Source organism: Cheilinus undulatus, linkage group 10 (genome assembly GCF_018320785.1).
Source record: "Cheilinus undulatus linkage group 10, ASM1832078v1, whole genome shotgun sequence".
Classification (NCBI taxonomy): Eukaryota; Metazoa; Chordata; class Actinopteri; order Labriformes; family Labridae; genus Cheilinus; species Cheilinus undulatus.
Window position 1 is genome coordinate 34621914 of NC_054874.1, and position 22250 is coordinate 34644163.

Below are 22250 nucleotides of genomic sequence, written 5' to 3' on the forward strand. Positions count from 1 at the left end.
CACAGTATATGTCGGAGCTAGATCAGGTGGTGTCTAGTGTTTCTGTGGCGTTGCGTTAAGGCAAAGTAGGTCAGAGGTCTCTGAGGATCACACAGAGTATGTTGAAGGATGAGGAGGCTTTAAAGCAGTTGTTAGAGTTTGATGATGGCTTTAAGTTCCTGAGACCAATTAGGGGGACTCCGGCGTTTTGGCAGTCTGTCCAGAAGGAAGTGATGGCTTGCGTTCATCAGTTAGGGATTCCGACGTGGTTTTGTTCGTTTTCGTCTGCTGAGATGCGCTGGCAGAATCTGCTGACCAGCATCCTGAAACAGAAAGGCAGAATGCAGACGGTGGAGGATTTGGAGTGGGCAGACAGATGTCAGTTGTTGCGTCGTAATCTGGTAACGGCTGCGAGGATGTTTGATTACAGATGGCACTGTTTCTTGAAAGCAGTTCTCATGTCTCCCGTTGAACCAATTGGCAAAATCGTCGATCACTTTCATAGGGTCGAATTTCAGCAGCGCGGTTCTCCTCATGTTCACTGTTTGTTTTGGATCGAGGGTGCTCCCAAAATTGGTAAGAACACAGATGAGGAGGTCGTTGCGTTTATAGATAAATACATCACGTGTGAGTTGCCCTCTGACGATGACACATTATTGGACATTGTGACGTCGGTTCAAACACATTCTAAACGACATGCAAAGACATTCAGGAAAAATAAGACAAAATGTCATTTTAATTTCCCAAAACCAGTTTCAGGGCAGACATTTATCTGTCATATGAAAGAGTGCAGGTGTGATCAGAAAAAGGCACGTGGCACCGAGAAGGCTTCTGGTTCAAAAAACAAGCCAGTCTGTAAGTGTTTTGACGACGAAAATAAGATGCCAACGAAAACAGCACAGGCAATTAAGGAAGCTGTGGAAAATGAGGTGCCTGCTGCGTGTGTAGAGGAGTTGTTTGCGAGTTTGGGCATTAGTCAGGAGATCTTTGAGCTGGCATACAGGTGTTTAGAGAAGAAAACTAAGGTAGTGTATAGCAGAGAGGTAAACAGTGTTTGGGTCAATCAGTATAGCAGGAAGTTGTGGAAGTGCTGGAACGCCTAAATGGACCTTAGCTTTGTCACTGACGCCTACGCAGTTGTGATTTACATAATCTCGTACATTACGAAAGCAGAGAGAGAAATTGGCCTTTTATTGAGCAATGCCCAAAAAGAAGCTTCAAAACAAGGAAATCTCTCTGCTAGAGAAAGCTTGAAAAAGCTTGGCAGTGTATATTTACACCACAGAGATGTCTGTGCCCAGGAAGCAGTGTATAGGCTCTCATCCATGCATCTGAAGGAATGTTCCAGAAAGGTTGTGTTTGTGCCAACAGGGAACAATATAGTCAAGATGAGTTTACCTCTCAGTATTTTGCAGCACAGGGCGTCATCACATGATCTCCGGTCAGATGATATGTGGATGACCAGCATAGTGGACAGGTTCAGGAACAGGCCGGACAATGAGGTGTTTAATGACATGTGTATGGCAACGTTTGCGTCTGAGTATCATGTTCTCCACAGGAATGAAAAATCTGAGAATGCAATCGAATTGAAAAATGATCTGGGTTTCATCCTGAGGGGAAAACGATCTCAGTTTGCGGTGGTTAGGTACATGCGTTTTAACTTAGAGAAGCAGGAGAAGGCTCATTTCCAGAGTCTGCTGCAGTTGTTCCTTCCTTATAGAGCTGACTCAGACCTCAAACCTGAGGGCTTCGAGCTGTTTCGTCAGTTCTATAACAACGGGGAAGTGACGTTTAGCGATGGCTCTGTGCATTCGGTGCAGGCTGTGGTCGACGAGAATAGGGCAAAATTTGAGGTTGATTGTCCGGATTTAGAGCGAGCTCAGGAGATTGCTGAGCTGCTCAATGGGGTAGATGAGGATGCTTGGGGTGAGTTGTGTCCCGAACAGGAAGTGGAACGCCTTGAATGTTTAGAGGAGAAAAGGCAGCAGCAGGCAGCAGAGATAGAGGGGGAGCAGTTAGTGGAAGGCTTAGAGAACATTCCAGATTTGATTGTTGGTACAAGACAGGTTGCAAAGTTAGAGAAGAATAGAAACATCATGTCTCGAAGTGAGGGTTTGTGTTTGGTCAGGTCCCTGAATGAGACACAGCTGGCTGTTTTCTATAAGGTGAGACATTGGTGTTTGCAGAAGGTGATGGGCAAAAACCCAGAGCCTCTGCAGGTGTTTGTGACAGGCGGAGCAGGGACGGGGAAAAGTCATTTAATTAGGGCCATTCAGTATGAGGCAGGGAGGCTGCTGTCAGCACTTTGTCATCAACCAGACGATATCTGTGTTTTGTTAACTGCTCCTACAGGCATAGCTGCATACAATTCAAATGCAGCCACAATTCATCACACATTCAGTATTGGCAAACATGCTGGTTTACCTTACACCCATTTAGGTGAAGATAAACTAAACTCTCTGAGAGCTGAACTGGGTCACCTCCAAAGTCTAATCATTGATGAAATCAGTATGGTTGATTACCTTCTGCTGGCTTATGTTCATGGTAGGTTGAGGCAGATTAGGCAGACAGGTGACTTTTCCCCTTTTGGTGGTGTTAGTGTAATAGCTACTGGTGACTTCTATCAGTTGCCTCCTGTTAGAGGGAAGCCTCTGTATAGCTGTCCCATTGGTGTGGATCTGTGGTGTCATTTTAGCGTAATGGAGTTGACGACAGTAGTTAGACAGAAGGATAGCGTGTTTGCCACGTTGCTGAATAGGTTGAGAGTGCATTCCAGGGACACGCCCCTGTTAGACAGCGATGTGCAAATTTTAAAGTCGCGCGAGACCGGGGAAGAGAGCTCAGCCTTGCATATACTCCCGACTAATAGGCAAGTGGATGAGCACAATCTCGAACAGCTCTTTGCCACGTGTCCTGATTATGTAAGCATTGATGCTCAGGACTACAAAAACAGTAGCAAAACAGGCAAATTGGAAAAGATGGTTGGGCATCATAGTGCAGCATCAGACACATGTTTGCAAGAGCGTTTGTGTTTGGCTAGGAACGCGCGTGTTATGCTTTGTAAGAATGTGGATGTCGGGGATGGTCTGGTCAATGGAGCATGTGGCACAGTCACTCAGACCAAATTTGAAAATGAGGATGACACGTTTCCTCGAACAGTTTATGTAAAATTTGATGACCCTAAAATTGGCTCACAGAGGAGGAAACAATGTGCACATGCAGCAGTAAAATGCAGGGATTCTACTGCTATTGATGCAGAGCAGGAGAAGGCAACCAAGTGGGGTGGTCTACGTTGTCAGTTTCCTCTGAGGTTAGCATGGGCGTCTACTGCACACAAAGTACAGGGCTTAACAGTAGACCAGGCCGTAGTTTCGTTTGAAAAGGTGCTTGCACCTGGGCAGGCATATGTAGCACTGAGTCGTGTTAGGGCTTTATCAGGACTGATCATCAGGGATTTTGAAGAGAAGGCGATTTACTGCAAGGCTGCCATAAAAGAGGCCTTGGAAGGCCTGCCTCCATTTTTAATTGGACAGCCGAAGCCTTCATTAGATGCACACAGTTTCTCCGTGTATCTAATGAACGTTCAAAGTTTAGGCCACCACTTGGTGGATTTGGTGTCTTGCACGCAGCATTTGCAGCCTAACTGTATTGCTGTCACAGAAACATGGCTCACTGCACAGTCCTCATTGCACAGTGTCCAAATTGATGGTTACACTTTCCACAGTTGTCCTCATGGTCTGTGTTACAGCGGCAGCAGTCAACCCAAACTGTTAGAGCTTCAGGAGCTAGAACATGGTGGAGTTGGTTTGTACAGTGAAGACAAATTGGACTGTGACATTCTGCAGGTACCTGATTTGAATCTGGAGTGTTTGGTGTGCCTGTGTGTCAAATTAAACATAATATTGGCAGTGATTTATCATCCACCATGTTATCCAAAGTCTGTATTCAAAGAAAATCTGGGGAAGTTACTTGACTGGTTAAATCCAATCAGTAACACAGTTGTAATAATGGGAGATTTTAATGAGAACATATTAAAAAAATCATCAATTTGTAAATTCATGGGCACAAAAGGATTTAGGCAGCATGTAACACAAGAAACTACAGAGAAGGGGACTTTGATTGACCATGTGTATGTGAAATCGACACTGTATGATGTGGAATGTGCAGTGATGCCCACGTACTTCAGCAATCATGAAGGAATTCTATGTAGTTTTAGTGTTAAAGATGATCAGGGCCAGTTAGAAGTAGATTTTGATGCTGATGATGTAGAGGAACTGTTAGATGCTGAGTTTGATTCAGATTAGGTTTAGTGTGGTTGGTTTGGCAAAGGAGGCAGACAAAGAATTCACAGTGGCAGTGTGAGTTCTTTGTCTGACGAGTCAAACAGAGCTACATCGCTGTGTGATGGTGCAAATGTAGGTGTTGTCGCATTAGTTGTGTTTATCTGTGGGGTTTAAAGAGGAAACTGATGTGTAGTGTGTTGCATTGTTCATGGTGTGTATTTTGGCTACCACCATGGTTGTAGTTTTGTATTTTATTCTAGAGTCTGCCCACTCACATAGTGAACATCGTGTTGCCATTTTAGTGGCTGATTGTACTTGTTAAAATTGTATATTTATTGTATTTATTTATAGTGAGATTGTAGAGTTATATGTATTTTTTGTGTGTGAATGTTGTGTAGTTACAATGATGAAATAGTAATCATGATGTGATTGTTCATTAAAGGGGACATATTATGGAAAATTCACTTTTTGAAGGCTTTTCTATGTATTGTTTGGTATTTGGCTTGCCTCCAAGACCACTGACAGTGAGATTTTACAACCACCTCACTGTTTCGTGAGCTGCTTGGAGAGCAATCTCTGTGGTAAAATGGGCGAATCAGGATTCTGATATACTGTTACGCAAAAAGTATATCAGAATCTGCATAAGCCAACCCCTCCTGAGTATCTGAACCTGGTCTCCACCCACAGCGCCAGAGGAAAAATTTCTCAGGGTCCGCCATCTTGGATTTCTCCGTAGCGAGCGAGAGAAGTTTGACCGTGACATGAGTGCTAGAAAAACTTATAGCTGTTTGGTTTTGGGTTGTAAAAACCCACACATTTCGCTTCACAGGTTGCCAGCCTCACAGCAACAAAAGGATGTGTGGATCAATTTCATTTTCGATGGAAATGTCCCAGACAGAGTGGGGAAAAATTTGTACGTCTGTGCACACCATTTCAGGCCTGGCGACTTTTCTAATCTGGGACAGTACAATACAGGACATGCATCAAGACTCTTCCTAAGTCCTGGCGCAGTACCAACTGTTCGTCATCAAAGTACAGACGATGGAAATGTAAGTATTTTAATGCAGTGTATTTATTTTGATCATTACTGCTAGACAATGCTAAGAGGGAGCTAACGACCTACCGTAACCTAACCTGGCTCCACGTGGTCGGGTCGGGCCCGGACAGAATGTTATGTTTGAGCTGTTGCCATCAACCCATTAACTAATGAATAAATGTGAATTGTGCGGTTTATACATTTATAATTATAATAATTTGTCGTTTGTGAGCACATTCTTATAAACACCACCAAATCATTTTAAATATGTACAACAGACTGCAAAGTGGTCATGTAAGACCTCTAGACAAAATAAAAATAGATAATAAATAAATACAGTGCAATGTGATTGTCACATGTAACAATTTGATTTACACATCCAAAAAGGAGTGGGAGGAAGTAAACACTTATTTCGCCATTATTATTCCCATCCCTTATCCATAATTCACTATTTTGCTATTTTCAAAATTATGAATTCATTACAGATTTAGTTTCCTTTTTCAAATATATAGGCTATTCATGTGAATTTATGCTTGTAGACACATAACTATACAAGCTGAATTGCTTTTCTAAATAATAAATCTGAAATATTTAATATTTAATCCTTGCAATATTTTCATCAGAAAATTTGCATTTAAATATAAACATACAAAAAAGGAAATTGAACTTGGTGATAGTAATAGTAACAACAACAATTGTTTACACTATTCTCATCACCATAATGAACAAAAAAGTGACTATTAGACTCCCGGTGTCATTTAGGATGTGTAGCAAGCAATGTGTCGCAAAAGCTGTTGCTGTCTGTACTGCAAGTGTTTTATCCCAGAACGTACATATGTTTATATACTCCAGACTTCATTTGTCACTGCTGGAGGGAGTTGAACAACAAAGGACACATAGCTCACGACCCACACTATCATTTTATTCTAAACATGGCTCTCCAGTCCAGTCCTTTTGATATGTATATAAACAGTTCTTTTATTTTATAGTTTAGGGTGCAGGTTTTCTTAAGCATGAATCTGCACATTGGATGGCAATCACCCTGCCCCTTACACCATGAAATAAATACACCAACTTGATACTGCTATACTGGAACAGTGCATAGCCCACAGTGAGCAGAGTCCCACCATTCTCAGTGCATATGGTGATGCCACATCCTAATTTGAATGATAAACTCAGGTGCATGTAAACAAACTTAGAGGTGCTCAGTTTCAGTCTAGCATCATGACCTAAAGTATGGAATTTTTTTCCTCTGCAAACAGACGTAAAATTTCATTTTTTTGTTGCCCCACATTTTCCCCTATTTAACAGAAAATGAGTGAATGTGACATCAACACAAAGACCGATAATTTTGTATTCATGCTTCCTGCAGTCGTATAACATTCCATATCATGTTTAGCATGTTTTCTGTCATACTTTATAATATAGCCAATAAAAGAATAGTTTGTTGTGAGCTTCTGGTGTATCAGAATGATTGTTGTTATTAAACCAGTCTGGTAAATCTGAGCAAACTATTTTACAACAGTCAGTTCTGAAATCATTGGTATTTAACTGGCAGCCATAATAATGCATAATGCAAAATAGAATTTATTTAACTAAAATCTAAAACTGACTTTTTTATAGGCTGTACCTGGCTGCAGTGCATTTCAAAATGCAAAGTGTGAACAGGCTACGACTGCAGAGGGAGATCCAATGTACAGGATCACATTTGCCAAGTCAAAAAAAGGGGAAAGGAATATCAAAGCTTGTCAAGATAGAACCAGCATTCCAGTAAGTATAAAGATGTATTTTTTATTAATAAGACCAAACAGAATAAAAAGTTTTAGAAATGAGAAAAATCGGCCGTAAATGATTTTAAATACACATTTATAAATACTCATGAAAATTTACTAATCAACAATTTTAATTTCCAGCCCACGTCAGGGACCTGATGGCCTTAGTCTCTGAAAAGGTTTCTGAGGACCCCGCCACCTATGAGGAAGAGTTAAAAGGGTCTCCATCCCTGAGCATCTGTGTTCCAAGTACGAGAGGCAGACAACAGAGGAGATCATCGCAGGGCACATGTCGCGCTTCAGTCAAGGGGTGTGCGGAAGCCAACATACATACATACAGCAGGATCCAGAAACCTCCAGGCATATCCAGCTTACAACACATGACAGGATGACAACCCTGACGTTTCAGCACAGGTATCCCCAGCACCAGCTGACAAAACTTCAGTATGAAAGGCATTGATAAACCCTGAACAAGAGACATTTGACAGCAGAAGACAAAATAATCACTGAGGGTAACCTGTGGACTGCTTTTATCCTTGTCTTCTAAACTCACTAATTCAGTTACATCCAGTGACAATTGTTTTCCAAAAACATATCTTTGTAAAAAAAAGACATATTTGTAAATATTCCTCTTTTTTTAGTAAATAAAATAATAAAATCGTCTGATTTAGTGTTCATGGTTTTTTTTTTTCGTTTGTTTTAAATAAAGAGATTATAATTTTTATATGTCATAAAATGTTTAAATAAAATACAAAAATGTTTGCAGCATGATTGCAAAACTTACTCTTCCTCTCTCCTCCTCCTCAAGGGTTCATAGTCTGCCTTGTAACTTATATGTTATGCATATTTTGTAGTGTGTCAGCATAAGGGTAGGTTCCAGGATCATCTGTGATGCAGGTCTGGGGGAGTAGGTATCTGGATTATTCTCCTCAGCACCTTATTGGGACAAAGAGACAGAATCCGTATTTGTGTAGAAGGCAAGCTGTATCATAAATACATAAAACAGATCATAGTGAATGAAATATGTGTAAATACAGGTAAGTAAGAAAAATATGTCACCTAAAACACACCGGTGAATTATAACTATAAAACTGTTTTCTCATGCAGAATAAGGGTTCATAAGTGATCATAAGTGTCTAAATTCAGGCTATATGACGTTTTCATTGTACTTCAAAATAAAAAGATGAGGGTTGCTGCAAACATTTTCAGCCTTAGTCGGCATTGTCACACACTTTCCACAGACAGACATTAATTGACATAAGGGGGACAGAACTTGTGGTGGAAATTCTCAACATTGTATTCACTTAGCAGGCAAAGCCACACAGTAAAGCTCAGATCAGACCAAAGAATTGCACACTACAAGGCCGTTTTAGGCTGTGTGTGGGACAGCTGCAGCTCTCTGAGCTCATGGTGCTTCTGTGATGTAGTTTGTCAAGAGTTGATTAATTGGATATTGCAGGTAATAACGTGAAAATCAGCAGGCCGTTACACAAGAAAAACGCTTACAGAGAAAAAAAAAAAAACATTTTAGATCAAACCATGCAGAGAATTTCGAATTGTTAATATCTGTCTATTAAATAAAGTTTTTTAAGGAATCATCAGTTGATAAACACCCATGCCCCCTCCCCAATCAGCTGTACAACTAACCTAGGCTATTTCACTTGTTATTCAACGCTGTACAGGGTAAATTCATCCGTGAAACACCGTTGTGTTTCGCGTGTATCTTTATTATAGCGAGACTGAGTTAGCAAGGCATTTTTTGTGCTGATACGTAAATGACTAAATTTCTACGTATAAACATACTACTCTGAGTTACACTTACCACACAGACGTCTTTGCCGATGCCGGTTATCTTCCTGTTCAGTCACCAAAGTCTCTGGGTCTGGCTCGGGGTCCAATGTGTACGGGCGTATTTCAAAATTTGCCATTGTAATCAAAAGCCTGACAAAATGTAGTTGAAGTTAGCCATCAAAGGCTAGCACACGGTCATGAACGGAGAGGCGGGGCTCAAAAACAGTGCACTACACGCGAGTCCAGCCCTTGGTTCCGCCCCTAGAAGCTTTCACAGAACTGGCCAATCAGAGGACAGTGGGCACGTGGGGTTGGGGACTCTTAAAGAGACAGCGCTGAAAACGGAGTGTTTCAGGCAGGGGCTGTAAATGAGGATTTTGCAAACGCTATTGTGAGGCACAGAAAGTGTTTTATGACCTGCAAATCATGCAGTGTTACTCCATAGGCATCCAAGATTGACATAATGAAAAAGAAAAACGAGCAAAATATGTCTCCTTTAAAGTAATAATGTGTCACAGAGGAAATGAGTGTTGTTTTTTAATTTTGTTCATCATGTAGATGGGAAGTTCAGATGATCATGTGTGTCATAGCTGTTAGTGTTTTTAGATGTTAGTCTTTGCTTGCTGCACATTAACTGTTGGTGTCTTCATGTTTTTAATGTATATATGTGTTCATTATTGAGTTTATGTTTCAGTTTAGTTCTCTTAAATCTTCATGAGGTTCACTTTCAACAGTTCAGATGAAAATTGTTTGTTTGTTAACATGAAGTAAGAGCAAATCTGTTCTGGCACCACAAGGCAGACAGACTTCTCATTCTGCATGCCTGACTGCTAGGACAGGACAGTTTTAAAAAGAAATTGTTATTTTTATTATTTTTATCATTGTCATTTTCCATGTTTTCTCCTCCCCTTCGTGTCTTCCAGTCTTTTCTTTTCCCTCTCCCTATTCCTCTGAAACTTATAACAACGCAATGGTCTAAACTCTGTGTTTAGAGTTAGTATAGCTGACGATGTACATGGTCAGATGATTTTGTTCTAAAATTGTATCTTTGTTCTCTCTGAGGTGAACTGTCTGGTCCAAGGTGCTGCAGTTATCCCTAACCTCCTCTCCCCCAATGAGATGTAGATGTGGATTAAGCAGCGAGAGATTTTTGGATTCGAAGCAACACGTCTGTGATCTGGCAAAGTACTTTAGATGAACTGTAGTCAAATTATTTATGTCCAGGACATTAAAATGTAAGAAGTAAATGTAAAAAAAAAAAAAAGATATATTAATCTCAGTTTGACAGCAGGGAAAAAATCAAAGTATGTGGATTGCTAATTGATATTACATGAATTGTAATATAAAATTATTATTTTCTTAATGTTTATGTTGACTAACTTTTTTCCATATTTACAACAGAATTCACAAGTAAAATGTAGAGATAATTTAAGTAACTGAAAATAAATGCAACCAACAAGTCATAGACATTTAAATGTTATTAACTGTTTTTAAAAATAAATTATATAATGTTAAATACCAATGTTGTCTGTCATGCTATTAACAGTTAAAATGTTTTCCATGTAATGTAAAAAACAAAGGTCAGTGATAACAGTTCTCCTGGTTTACAGTGTAATGTAGGCTGGTCAAACTTTGATTGAGGCGTGTCAGCTGAGTAAGGATGAGAAAGGGCGAGATTTGTCTGTCTTGCTCACACACCAGTCACCCATATGTGTGTTCATTTAATGAATTCTCGAACGGCTGACACTAATGGTGGGTTGAAAAATCTGAGAAAGAACCTAAAGGTTATCTTGAATGGCTGGCACTGAACAATTAAAGTGGGTATGAATAATCTTACAATGAAGCTCAATGTAATCTTGAATGACTGATGCCAAACTGCTAAGAAAGGGTATGAAACATCTCAGAAAGAAGCTAAATGTAATGTGGAATGGCTAATGCCAAATTGCTAATAGTGGGAATGAAGTTTGTAGGGCAGAAGCTCATTGTAATGTTCAAAAACCTGCATCTGTAAGACACACAAAGACACTCATGTGTGCTTCGCGCATTAACACACACACAAATGCACCATCTCTCCCATTCACTTCATATGGGATATATGTGTGGCTGTCCTTGGCGACGTCAGTCGCCAAAGACTTTATGGGGGACTGTATGTGGATGAGAAGCCACCCTCAGTCAAACCATCCCATTACAGCATTGTTTCAATGGGCTGCTGTATTGGAACAGCTCCATGTGTGTGCCTGATCAGAGGTCACTGAGGGCTGCCCGGTTGCCATGGTAACTAATGCCTGCATTCCAGCTGCTTTGATCTGTTAATCAGTGAGTGACATCATCACCAACTGCTCTCTTGTTCAGGAGCGAGATTGACTGAAATTTTTTTGAATCTCAACTCACAGATGCCACCATTTTGACCAAATCTCTCTAAAAATAAGATATTTTTGTAGTAAATTTTGTCAGGAATCCATCTATGTAATTTTTAAAGATGTAGGACTTTTGGTTTTTTGTGTAGACGCCCAACTACCACAGCTTATGCAGAACTTCTTCTGGGTTGACCAACTTTGAGGGCTTGTCATTCGGAAACCGTTCAAGAAACAACAAATTCCTTAAGAACTTTTGATCAGCATGGCCTGGTGTGTCTTCTCTGCGCCGTTCAAGCTGATACGATTTACAGCTTAGGAGAAGATACATTTTGTTTGAAGCCCTTTTTTCCTGGAAAATTTTATTTTGAAAGGCAAATTGCCGGCTTCCTGTTTGAGATAGGTTAGGGGTGTCAGCGCTTGATTTGTGGGTCTCGATGAGACGAGCGTTTCAACGTTGGTTTGATCTCTCTACGACATTCCTACTGGCTGCTAGTGTGCCTAGGTGGTGCTAGAGAGCACATTTTGGCATGTTTGTTTTTTGTTTTTTTTTCCATCTTATCAGATTTTTCGCCGAATCTGAGGTGTGTGCCAATTTTGGTGAGGTTTTGACCATGTTTAGGGGGTCAACTTAAGGTTAAAGAGGCGTGGGAATAATAAGAAGAAAGACCAGATACAATAGGGTCCTTGCCCTTTGGGCAAGGACACCTTCTAGCTCTTGCTAGAAGGTGTCCTCGGACCCTAATTATGTTACTTTCTTGGAGCATTTCTCTGAGCACACTGATAGTAGTTTTTTGGTTATTTGATCCCACTTTGACTCCCAACTTGCCTTCAGTAATAAAAATTGCCTAACGTTATGTTATGAATAAGAGGCGCTAAAGTTCAAGACCAATGTTTTTGTTTAGTTGACACACCACATACTCTGTTTTCCATGTAGGAGTACATATGACTACTTTAAAGTTACACACCTCTGATGCAAACTTCATCTTTTTTTGGGAAGAGTTTTGGAAAGTTGATTTATAAGGTGCATCTTTTAAAAGAGAGCTTATTGAATGTACCTTGTGTTCACAACTTCAGGCACACACAGCTTCCTTCTTAATTCCTTAAGACTGATAATGTATTTGAAATTATTTTTATTATTTCATGTTTGCATTTGTGCAAAGTGATGCATTCTTTGAGTTAAGATCTGCAACAGGGATTATGGAGATGGTGCTGCTTCTCTCCCAAAAAGTTGCAAAACTTTTTCCGTTAGCAATATTCTATAAACTATGCCTAACTTAGTTTTTTCAGGATATTGCTCAAGCAAGGTTGTATTGTTGTAGGCTGTCCTACGTTTTTAAAATTTTGGCTGATTTACATAGTACATATTTTGGGATAATTTCTTGTCCTTAATGTTAAATTTGATGAATATTGGGTCAAATAAAAATTTAATTGACAAGATGAATAATGTCTCCTTTTTTATGGCAAAGGTTTTTGGTCAAAAATTACCCTGATTGAAGAAATTAAAGTAAATTAAAGTATTGATGATTTTGGTTAGTAACTACAAAAAAATCCCCTGAATGAATATGCAACAATAATAAGAAAGTTGTACTAAATTTTAGTCAGTAATTGGGAAATCTATCTATAATATCTCGAGCATTTTATCCATTTTTTTTCCCAGTACAACATAGTTTGAGAAATAGGTAATCCTTACTCAAAATACAAGTTATAATGTACTCAATCATATTGAGTGCAAATTGTGACCTCAGCTTCATTAAGAAGATTCTATAGGTTGTTTTTTATAGTGTAGAAGGAGACAGAGCTGATGTGAGTGGCATCTGCTTAAAGACCCTGTAAAATGAAATCCAAAATTGGTGTCTTAACACACTAGATATGTTGAAATTAGGTTGCTGTAAACATGTAAAAAAAAAAAAAAAAAACACCGAGATCTACATGTGACTGAATTTTGATTTTTCACCTCTTTCCTGGCCTGATTTAATGTGGGCGGGGCCAATATGTGGGCTCATGATGTCACAAGCAATAACAAAGCAGTTCATCTTAGTATAGTCTGTTGTTAGCTGATGTCACTGCCTTAATTGAAAGTGAACAGTCAGTTAAACGCTGTTTTAATGTTCATTGAGAGGTAAATTTACCAAATCTATGAGCCACAGTGGCCTATGGATCATTTGAAGCAGTGGTACTCAACCTTATTTTACCAAAGAGCCACATTGTCTAAAAAATACTGTAGCAAGAGCCACAATACAAACCAGGAATGTAAGGTAGATAATAGATCAGATAATCTGTAGTTGAAATGATATTAAGCTTTGAATTGGTGGATAATTATGAGGTTAAATGGGATACAAATGTCTGTATAATGTCAGATGAAGAAATATGTCACTGATTTTTATTTTGTTTTTAATTTTATTCATCACAGACATCAGGCTAAAACTTTGTATCTCAATTTTTCATGATTTTAATTTGGTTTTATAAATCAGTGCTATTGGTCACCCTTTACATCTGCCAGTTGTTTTAACCAATTTTAAATCATTAAAATATGTCAAAAGATACTTATTTTTAATTCCCTGAAAAGTGTTCATTTTGGAGATACCAGTCTTTGGCCCAACACCAGCATTATGAAAGTTCCCCCTGGCCTAAAGATTTTTTAAGATATAAGAATGTGCTGAGTTTGAGCTCTGAGATGCTTTTCAAAGAAAATGATAATTTATGGTTGGCTATTTGGGTATTTATATCTCACATTGGGTCATTTACTGGAGTTCTGTGACCTTATTAACATAAAAGAGATGCTTTCTAATTTTTTTTCCACTCATTATTAATTCTTTAGTTAAAGAGGGAGGGGTCTCATATTGGTCTTTGCCCTGGGCCTCCAAATGACTAAAACCAGCCCTGCCTCACACCTGCAGACACATCCTTTCACCCTGCCTCATTTTGGAGCTTTAAAGATAAAACACCCACGTTTGGACAACTTTCACTAGATATTACGTTATCTCCATGTGTGATCCGTATGTGTCATGCTCGTTGATGACGCGCATCGGCATAATTGTCATAAGACATGGGTGTGAGAGAGCATCGGCAGGAAGTGGTTGGAGAAAAAGTTAAAACGAGGAAATGGGAAGCTTCGGTCTGAACAAAAGACAGCACACCTCAATAAATGCATTTATTGAAGAAACACAGCACCTGCGGACTTCCTCTGCACTCTTCTCTTACACAAGCTCCTCTGTGGAGTGCATCCGACAGTATATACGGATTTAAAATAATAAACGTTTACATTTGGAAGTTAAAGTCTGTCGTCTTTGTGTGGGTAACAGATTTATTGATGTGACCTATCGTGAATCTTTATTGATGACGGTGTTTACCTTCATAAAGGTTTTTAGTTAAGGTTTTTTTTTTTTAAGTAAGCCTTTAAGGGGCCGCAACTGGTCACTAAAGAGCCACATGCGGCTCGAGAGCCACGGGTTGAGTAGCACCGATTTAAAGAATCATAACAGAGATTTGAGCCAGAAAACGGACTTTGTCCCTTCTCTGGCACAGAGCCAGGTAGCTGCACTCTGTCCATAAGGTCAAGGGGCAGGATAATGGTGTGAGTTCTTATCTCTATTTTTTAAATTTGAGAGGATTTTATTTCTCCTGAGTAGGCGTGGCTTTAGCTCATTAACAGACAAGCCAACACCATCCTGGTGATTTTAAAGCTTGATTTTATAAAATTAGAGATGTTTTATTTGACTGAAATTTTAACTAGGGGTTCATAACACAGTGATTTGTCATACAAAAAATCTAAATACAGATTTATTTTCACTTTACAGGGTCTTTACCTCCCCTTGGATCTCTCTCCACGGTCTCCCCCGAATGAGACGTTCCCACCATCAGCGTGGTCTAAACAGTGTATGTACAATACAGGTGAAGTGCTATTTACAAATATACATAAATACAAAAATACTGTGCACATTCATGCAGTGGTGGACAAAGTACTTAACATCAGTACCTGAGTCAAAATATAGATACTCCAAGTCAAATTTTACTCCAATACAAGTGAAAGTAGTTAAGTGTATTTATTTCTTGAGTTAAAGTACTGGAGTACTTGCTTTATAAATACTAAAGTATTCAAAGTAGTCATAAAAAAATCCCAAAATTTATTTCCAAATTGCTGAACACAAGTTAGGGGGTCATCAGAACTCTACAACATAGGTAAGATACCTACTAAGATATAAGGTTAGATCTCAGGGAAGCTGTTAAAAAAGTGTGGATATTCTAAATGGGCCTTCATCAGGTCCTCCAAGAAACAGGATATTAACAGCAACCACCACAGAATTGTTATTCCCTACTTGTCTGGAGTATCCAAATGAATATTTCCAACCAACCAAGATCTTGAGACAGAGGCTGGCTCATCTTAACTCATTGAGTGCCAGCCCTTTCATAAAATGGAAAATGGCTTGCGCTAGCATTTTTGGCCATTTTGAGTCATCTTTCAAGACCCACAGAATATTTTGTACGATGACTCTGAAAACACCAAATAGCTCAAATGAAAGAAGAAACTCTCTTTTTCATCATGGAAAAAAACGTTTGTTTGCACCTTGTTCCGTTCTTGATTTATCTTAAGTTGAATAGAGGCTAGTTTCACCAAAAAGGTCACTTTTTCTCTAGAAAGCTAAGAAAAATGAATTTTTGTGAAAGAGAGTCTTGCAAGCAAAACAAAGATTTCAATGTTATAATTTTGTCTTCGATGACATGAAAGACATCTGAAAATTGTATTACAAATGTTATTTTATTGTAAAATAAATCACAATGCTTCTAGTCACTGTCATGCCATTCACATTCTGGAACTGGACGGCCTCCATGTGACCCCCCTGTACACCCATGTCCTCTCCTGCTAGCGTGTCCTCTGGCACTACCTGTAAATTATAGAAGTAATATAATAGCTATATAATATGTTTTATATATATAGTATATAATCTATATTATAGAATTTTTTTGTTCTTACCTCTTTTTCTGCCAACAGACGGTGTTGTAGTACTGCATGGGGCTTGCTCTTCTCTCAAGTCTGCTTCTGAAATCACAGTAGCATGAGTGATGGTTTCATTCGATAAATTTGGCTGAAAAATCAGTGGGTTCCTAACGTTAACTTACCTCCATGGCTCTGGGATGGAGAAGAAGATCCACTCCGCTCACACGGCAGCCATTCCTCAGAGTCTGGGTTGGAAAAGTCCATCTCTGAAGTGTTGTCGCTGTATGCATCCAGCTGGTGAGAGGCTGCCTTATTTCTCCAACGCACGGGGGTGACCTCGCGGCATTCTTTAGCCTCTTGGCAGAGGAGGCAGATGAATAAAAGCACTGATCCCTGGATTCGCTGTCGTTAAGTTCAGTGTCGGCTTCAGTGAGTAAGCGATTTCTCAGGCAAAAGTTTAAAGTTTCTTCCAGTGTCTATTTTTAGAACTTTTAGTTTAGATTACCTCCATAACAATCGCTCTGCTCTTTGACCCCAGGGTCTCCACTTCATGCTCTGATCTCTTTGATCTACTGTGACTTCTGTCTGTAGTGTTCAGACTACATATCCCAGAAGCCCCAAAAACACACAGGGAGCGTGACAGCGCCCTCTTGTGCCAGCCGCCGAAAAAAACACTTTGACGAATATATAGGTCAATGTCACTCAAGCGTTGGTTTTTAAATGACGTATATATACGTCAATGGCACTCAGTGAGTTAAGGGCAACACATCACAACATAAACAGAGTATTGTGGTGCATGCCATATCAGGGAAAACAAGTAACCCTTACACGAGCGCATGGCCCAACGCAGAAGTGTCAACTCATCTGATCAGGACTCTGCTGTTCACTTACATCTAAAGGATACAGGACATTCATTTGATGACACCAACATTAGAACACTGGTCAGAGAAGGTTGCTGTTTTGAGAAAGGTGTCAAGGAAGCTATCTAGGTCAAGCTGGGGAAACCATCTTTTAACAGAGGTGGTGGACTAAGACACTTCTTATCCCCTACATTCAATGCAGCCTTGGATTCCTTTCGACAGCAATCCAAACAACACTTTGGTGCCGGTTCAAATCTTCAAACCATCTGATCAGACAATCAGTCAATAATTCAAATTGCATTGTTTTGAGATTTTGGCATTTTAATATTAGCGTGGTGAAATTAAACCCATTAAAGCCTGAAAACACAAATTATAACTGGAAAATTCTATTGTTTTGGAAGTTTGTGAAATTTTAAAAAATTCAGATTTCCATAAAATGTAACTATTTTTTTTTTTTTTTTGTATCTCATTTGATACATTAGGTGTTTTTGGTAACTGAAAATCCACTTGAGGGCATTTTTTATCATTTTTCAGATTATATTCAGAAGGTTTTTTGTAGTAATTTATGATCATATTGATTAGATAGAGGTATCATAAAAGTATGTATCAAATATGATACAACAGGCTTTAAGGGGTTAAAAAACCACAACCAAAGCAGGATTTTTGATATCTGAGTACGTTAAATTGACATATTGCCATGTTATGACCATTGTGTCTCTCATCACAGTTACAAAAGTAAGACATAGAAAATCTGTAACCATTGAAAATTTTTTGATTTGCAGTTTATAGAGCCTCTCACAAACAAGTTGAAAGAAAGACAGACAAGATAAGCTTCAATTATTAACAGAAACAAAAGAGAATTAAAGCTGCAAGCAGTGATAATGGGCCCTCGCACCCTGTTGCATGTCGGGGTGTGTCGCAACCCCAGATGTGTAGCAACTGTTGGGTGCTAGCAACAAGGCATGCTGCATCCATAGGCTATGTGGGTGTTGCAACACTGTCACTTTCACAGAAACAGATCCCCCTCATTAAGGGGCAGTAAAACCAAATGGGCAAGGAGGCATGAGCCCTGAAAATTTTAAATGCAACCCCAAAATATCAACAAATCTCTGGATCTGCTTGGCTCAGTTGCTCTCGCTCTCTCTCTCTTGCATGCTTGCAGCCTCACTCCCTCTCCCTCTTGTGAGCGCTTAAACAAATTACTGGATCTGCTTGGCTCAGTTGCTCTTGCTCTCTCTCTCTCTTGCATGCTTGCAGCCTCACTCCCTCTCCCTCTTGTGAGTGCTCACTCCACAGCAAAAAAATGACAGAGTGTCTAAAAGCATTAACTGATTGTCTTCTGGTTGTTGCAATCATCAGTGTGGAAGCTTGAGGAGAAAATACAGAGATACAGATGTGTACAAGCTTGTTTTCTTATTTTCTTCAATGCTTTAATATCTCTTCTCAGTTTGTCATTTTATCTTATATTCATGGATATATAGATAAAAACTTTGTAATGTTTTGTTTGCTCTTTGGACCCTGTCCTTAATTGTATTGCAGTACTTTGTATCATCACAAGATGGCAGCATAGCCTCAATTTTGGTTCCATTAAGAGAAGAGGCAGCTTTGAACCTTTTAACTAAAAAATGTAAAAAAAAAAAAAAGACTTGCTTTTAGTTTTACAGTATGGGTCCAAGGGGCTTATTTGGAGGTCCTGAGATGAAATACATGCTTAAGCATTTTCAAAAACCAAGGTGATATGCGCTGCAGGGGCTGATTTTTTAAAACATTGTCAGGGAGGCCACTGAGCCAATGAGCTATAATGAGCTATTCCCACCCAAAGCACAAAGAGCAGTCATCTCAGGTTCTCGCTATGAATTTTTGTGCTTGGTTTCAAGACTCTACAACTTCCTTTCATGGTGAAGAAAATTTCTCCATGGCCACGCCCTTTGAGTCATGAAAAAGTTCCGATGCAGTGTTCAACTATGACATGTCTTCTTACGTAACATGAAGTTGTCTTGATGGATGCCCCAAGAGGAATTTAAAAAAAATATGACGTCTGCAATTTGCCACTTTTTTTTATCAAAGAAATCAAAATGGCGGACTTCCTGTTTTCTATACGGCACCAGTCCAAGAAGCTTCTTTGAAATTTGTAAAAACTTATGAGATCAAGAATTTTCAAATGTTAGGTTAAACCTGGGGTCCGTTCAAATAGTCCATTTTGCTTAGGAAGGTTCCTAACTGAGTGAAACCACCCGGAAGCATTTAATGTCGGCCATGATTAAAGCCATTCGAATTCTCCAACTGAAAAAGAAAGGTGCTTCATTATTTCCTTTATTATCTCCTTTAGCCTGGGAAACACTGGACCATCCTTTACCAAAGGAGAGATGAAAAGATGACCCACAATGCTTTGCGTAAACTTCATTCAAAGTGATGCACCTGTTGACTGCTCATCAGAACAAGTGAATAACTTGACTGTAACTTTAATAGCCCTGATTTAAACCGTAAAATTCAGTCAAACATATAATACATGTGATAAACGGAAGGCAGTAGGGATGAACAGAGAAATATTACAGACATGAAAACTTTGTCATTCAAACAAGGATAACGATTTCATTTCTTGTCATTTCAATTTTATTCAAATAGTAAACCAATCAGCCAGTAATTTAAACTGTAGCCTATTTGTTTTGCTATTTTTAAATATAAAAGTAAATGTGATGTTTGTAAATCACAACCAATTAAAGCGATAAAGTTGGCATGTTGCCATATTGTGAATATTAGATCTATCATCATAATTACGCAGGGAAGACGTGGTTTATAGACCTTTTCACATAACAAGCTGAAAGGGAGACGGAACCAGAGTAGACTCAGTAATAAATTAACAGAGACTAGAAAATTAAAGAAAAAATGGATATGTAGGGAATAAAGCAAAACAAATCTAATATCGTTGTGAAATGAAAGGACTTGAACATTATTAATCTAGTCGTATTGACTTAGGAGAAAGTTCAGATTACGAGAAAGTTTCTCTTCCTGAAGAGACTTTGGCATATAAAAATCTTAATGAGCTCAAATCTCTGACATTTTAGCATTTCATTCACAGCACATAACAACACAGAGAATGCACCCAGTGGTAGATGCGAATTTTGTAGTCCATCAACGTTAAATTGTAGTTTTTTTACACAAATAACACACGTCACGTCTGTAACATCCACCGAGGGAGAGTGCAGTTGAATTCCTTAATCACCACAGTTCTCCTTTCCTATCCTCTAACTCCCACCTTTCCTTGACACTGTGACGTTTTTTTGTTGGGGTTAAGGGAAAGTGAATAGGAAAGGACTTGGGGGTAATTTTTTGGACTTTTTCGAACTGACCCCTGCTCTGGGGACTGAATTTTATAAAAATATTGTAGGGGTGCCACTGAGCCAAAATGCCACACCCATCCGTAACATGATTATCAGTCATCTTGGGTTGCCACTCAGTATGTTTTTGCCATGTTTCAGGGCTCTTCAAATAAGTACTTCCTGTTTCATGGTGAATCATCCTTTGTTGTGGTAACTGAGTTACAAGCAGGCTTGTGAGCTTTAGCTTGTAATTACCCCAGTGAAACAACATGAAGTTAATAAAAGTTGACTGTAATATCTCCAATTTTAAAGGAATTAGAGGCAATTATACAAAAACAATACAAATACAAAAACAGTACTTCATGCTTCCAGTGGGAGGCGGTATGATTTGGAGAACAATGTTCCAAGCAGCATTTGTTGAGGCATGTAATTCCAATAAGCACACAAAATCTAGTTAAGATATGATGATGTACAGCTGAGGTATAACAGATTGCGTTTGTATGGCGGGACCTCATCATCAAAGTCAAAATTTGCCAGGCTGCCACTCCCTGCCCTTCAGTTAAAATCCACAGATCTGAATACTGGCATGCAGATATAAGATGTGGAAAACAGTTATGTTTGTGACAAATCTGGTATATTTTGCCCCTGCATGTTCCCATGACAGAGAAATCCTATTTTTTGACAAGATAACTAATTTTGAGGGGCTGTGATGGCCACGCCCTTTGACTAATGAGAAAGTTCCGAATAACTTTTGACCTAGGATATTTCTTCAAACAATACACCAAAGATTAAGCTGTTTGGATGTACGCAATTGGACAAGTTAATTCAAATACGACCCCTGAAATACACTGTGTCCAAACAAAAAATTCTAAATGGTCAACTTCCTGTTTGATTTACGACATGGGTCCAGGAGACTTTTTTGAATGTGAATGAAGATAATACATTTTCACAAAATTTCAAAATCCTAGGTTAAACCTGCTTCAGGGGCTGAATCTCTGAAATGTTGTAGTATTGGTAATAGTTTGAAATTATGTGGTAGCATCTAGAGTGGCCAATCAGATTTCAGAAGGGACCCAGACCACCTCTGACAAAATTTTTTGATTGATACAATAACATTCAAACTAAAAATCATTATCCTGGAAGAGACCTCCTTCTTCTACTGGGGGTTTTCTCTCCCATTTAGATGTATTTGAGTCACACGTATATATGTATGTTTCCATTTTTCAATTTTAAGCCACACAGAACAAGACTGACGTTGCAGTGTACTATTTAAGCCCAAAGAAATTTAATTGAAACTATGTTAAATTAACAACGATAATTGATTCAGTGATGAGGGTGTCACTGTTGGAGCATTTGGAGTTAAGTGAGTTTACAATTGCTTGCCTCTACCTGTTGACTGTTTTATTCTTTTTCAACATAAAAGAAAAAATAATCGTGGCCAATCTTCATTTCTAGCTTCATAGAATAATGTAAAATGTCCCATGGCTATCATGAGATGTGATAGTTTTTAAATAGAACATACGTCATCGTCCTTGGAAATGTAACAATTTTTCTACATACCACCAAATCCAGGTCGCAGCCTGTTGTCATAGCCATCAAGAAGTTGGTCCAAAATGCAGGTAAAATTCTCGGGATAGATCTTTTCATCCATTCTTGTCAGCCCAAAGATTTTTTTTGCACTAAAATGAATTAATTAATTAATTAATATACCATGACTTCAGTGCATGATAAATACCATTTCAGCAGCAGGGAAAGAAAAACTGTATGACTCACCAAGACCCCCAAAATAAGAAGTAAATAAAGGTCCGAAAAAATGCAGTTCTCATCGCCATCACCATGTCCTCCTGCTTGTAGAAAAACATCTTTGCAATGCCATACTTTAAGCCTCTTTGCATGTCATCACGCCAGATGCCTGT

At 38.9% G+C, this 22250-nt stretch overlaps 1 protein-coding gene across 1 annotated transcript in view; it reads right to left on the bottom strand.

Annotated features, from left to right (window-relative positions):
• Window positions 1–21985, bottom strand: part of LOC121515892 (gamma-aminobutyric acid receptor subunit alpha-6-like) — a 193396-nt gene extending 171411 nt beyond the window's left edge. The window contains exon 1 of the mRNA XM_041796831.1: window positions 21895–21985. Within this exon, the coding sequence (XP_041652765.1) occupies window positions 21895–21985 (91 nt within the window). The remainder of the gene's footprint in view (window positions 1–21894) is intronic.
• Window positions 21986–22250: the final 265 nt, after the last annotated feature.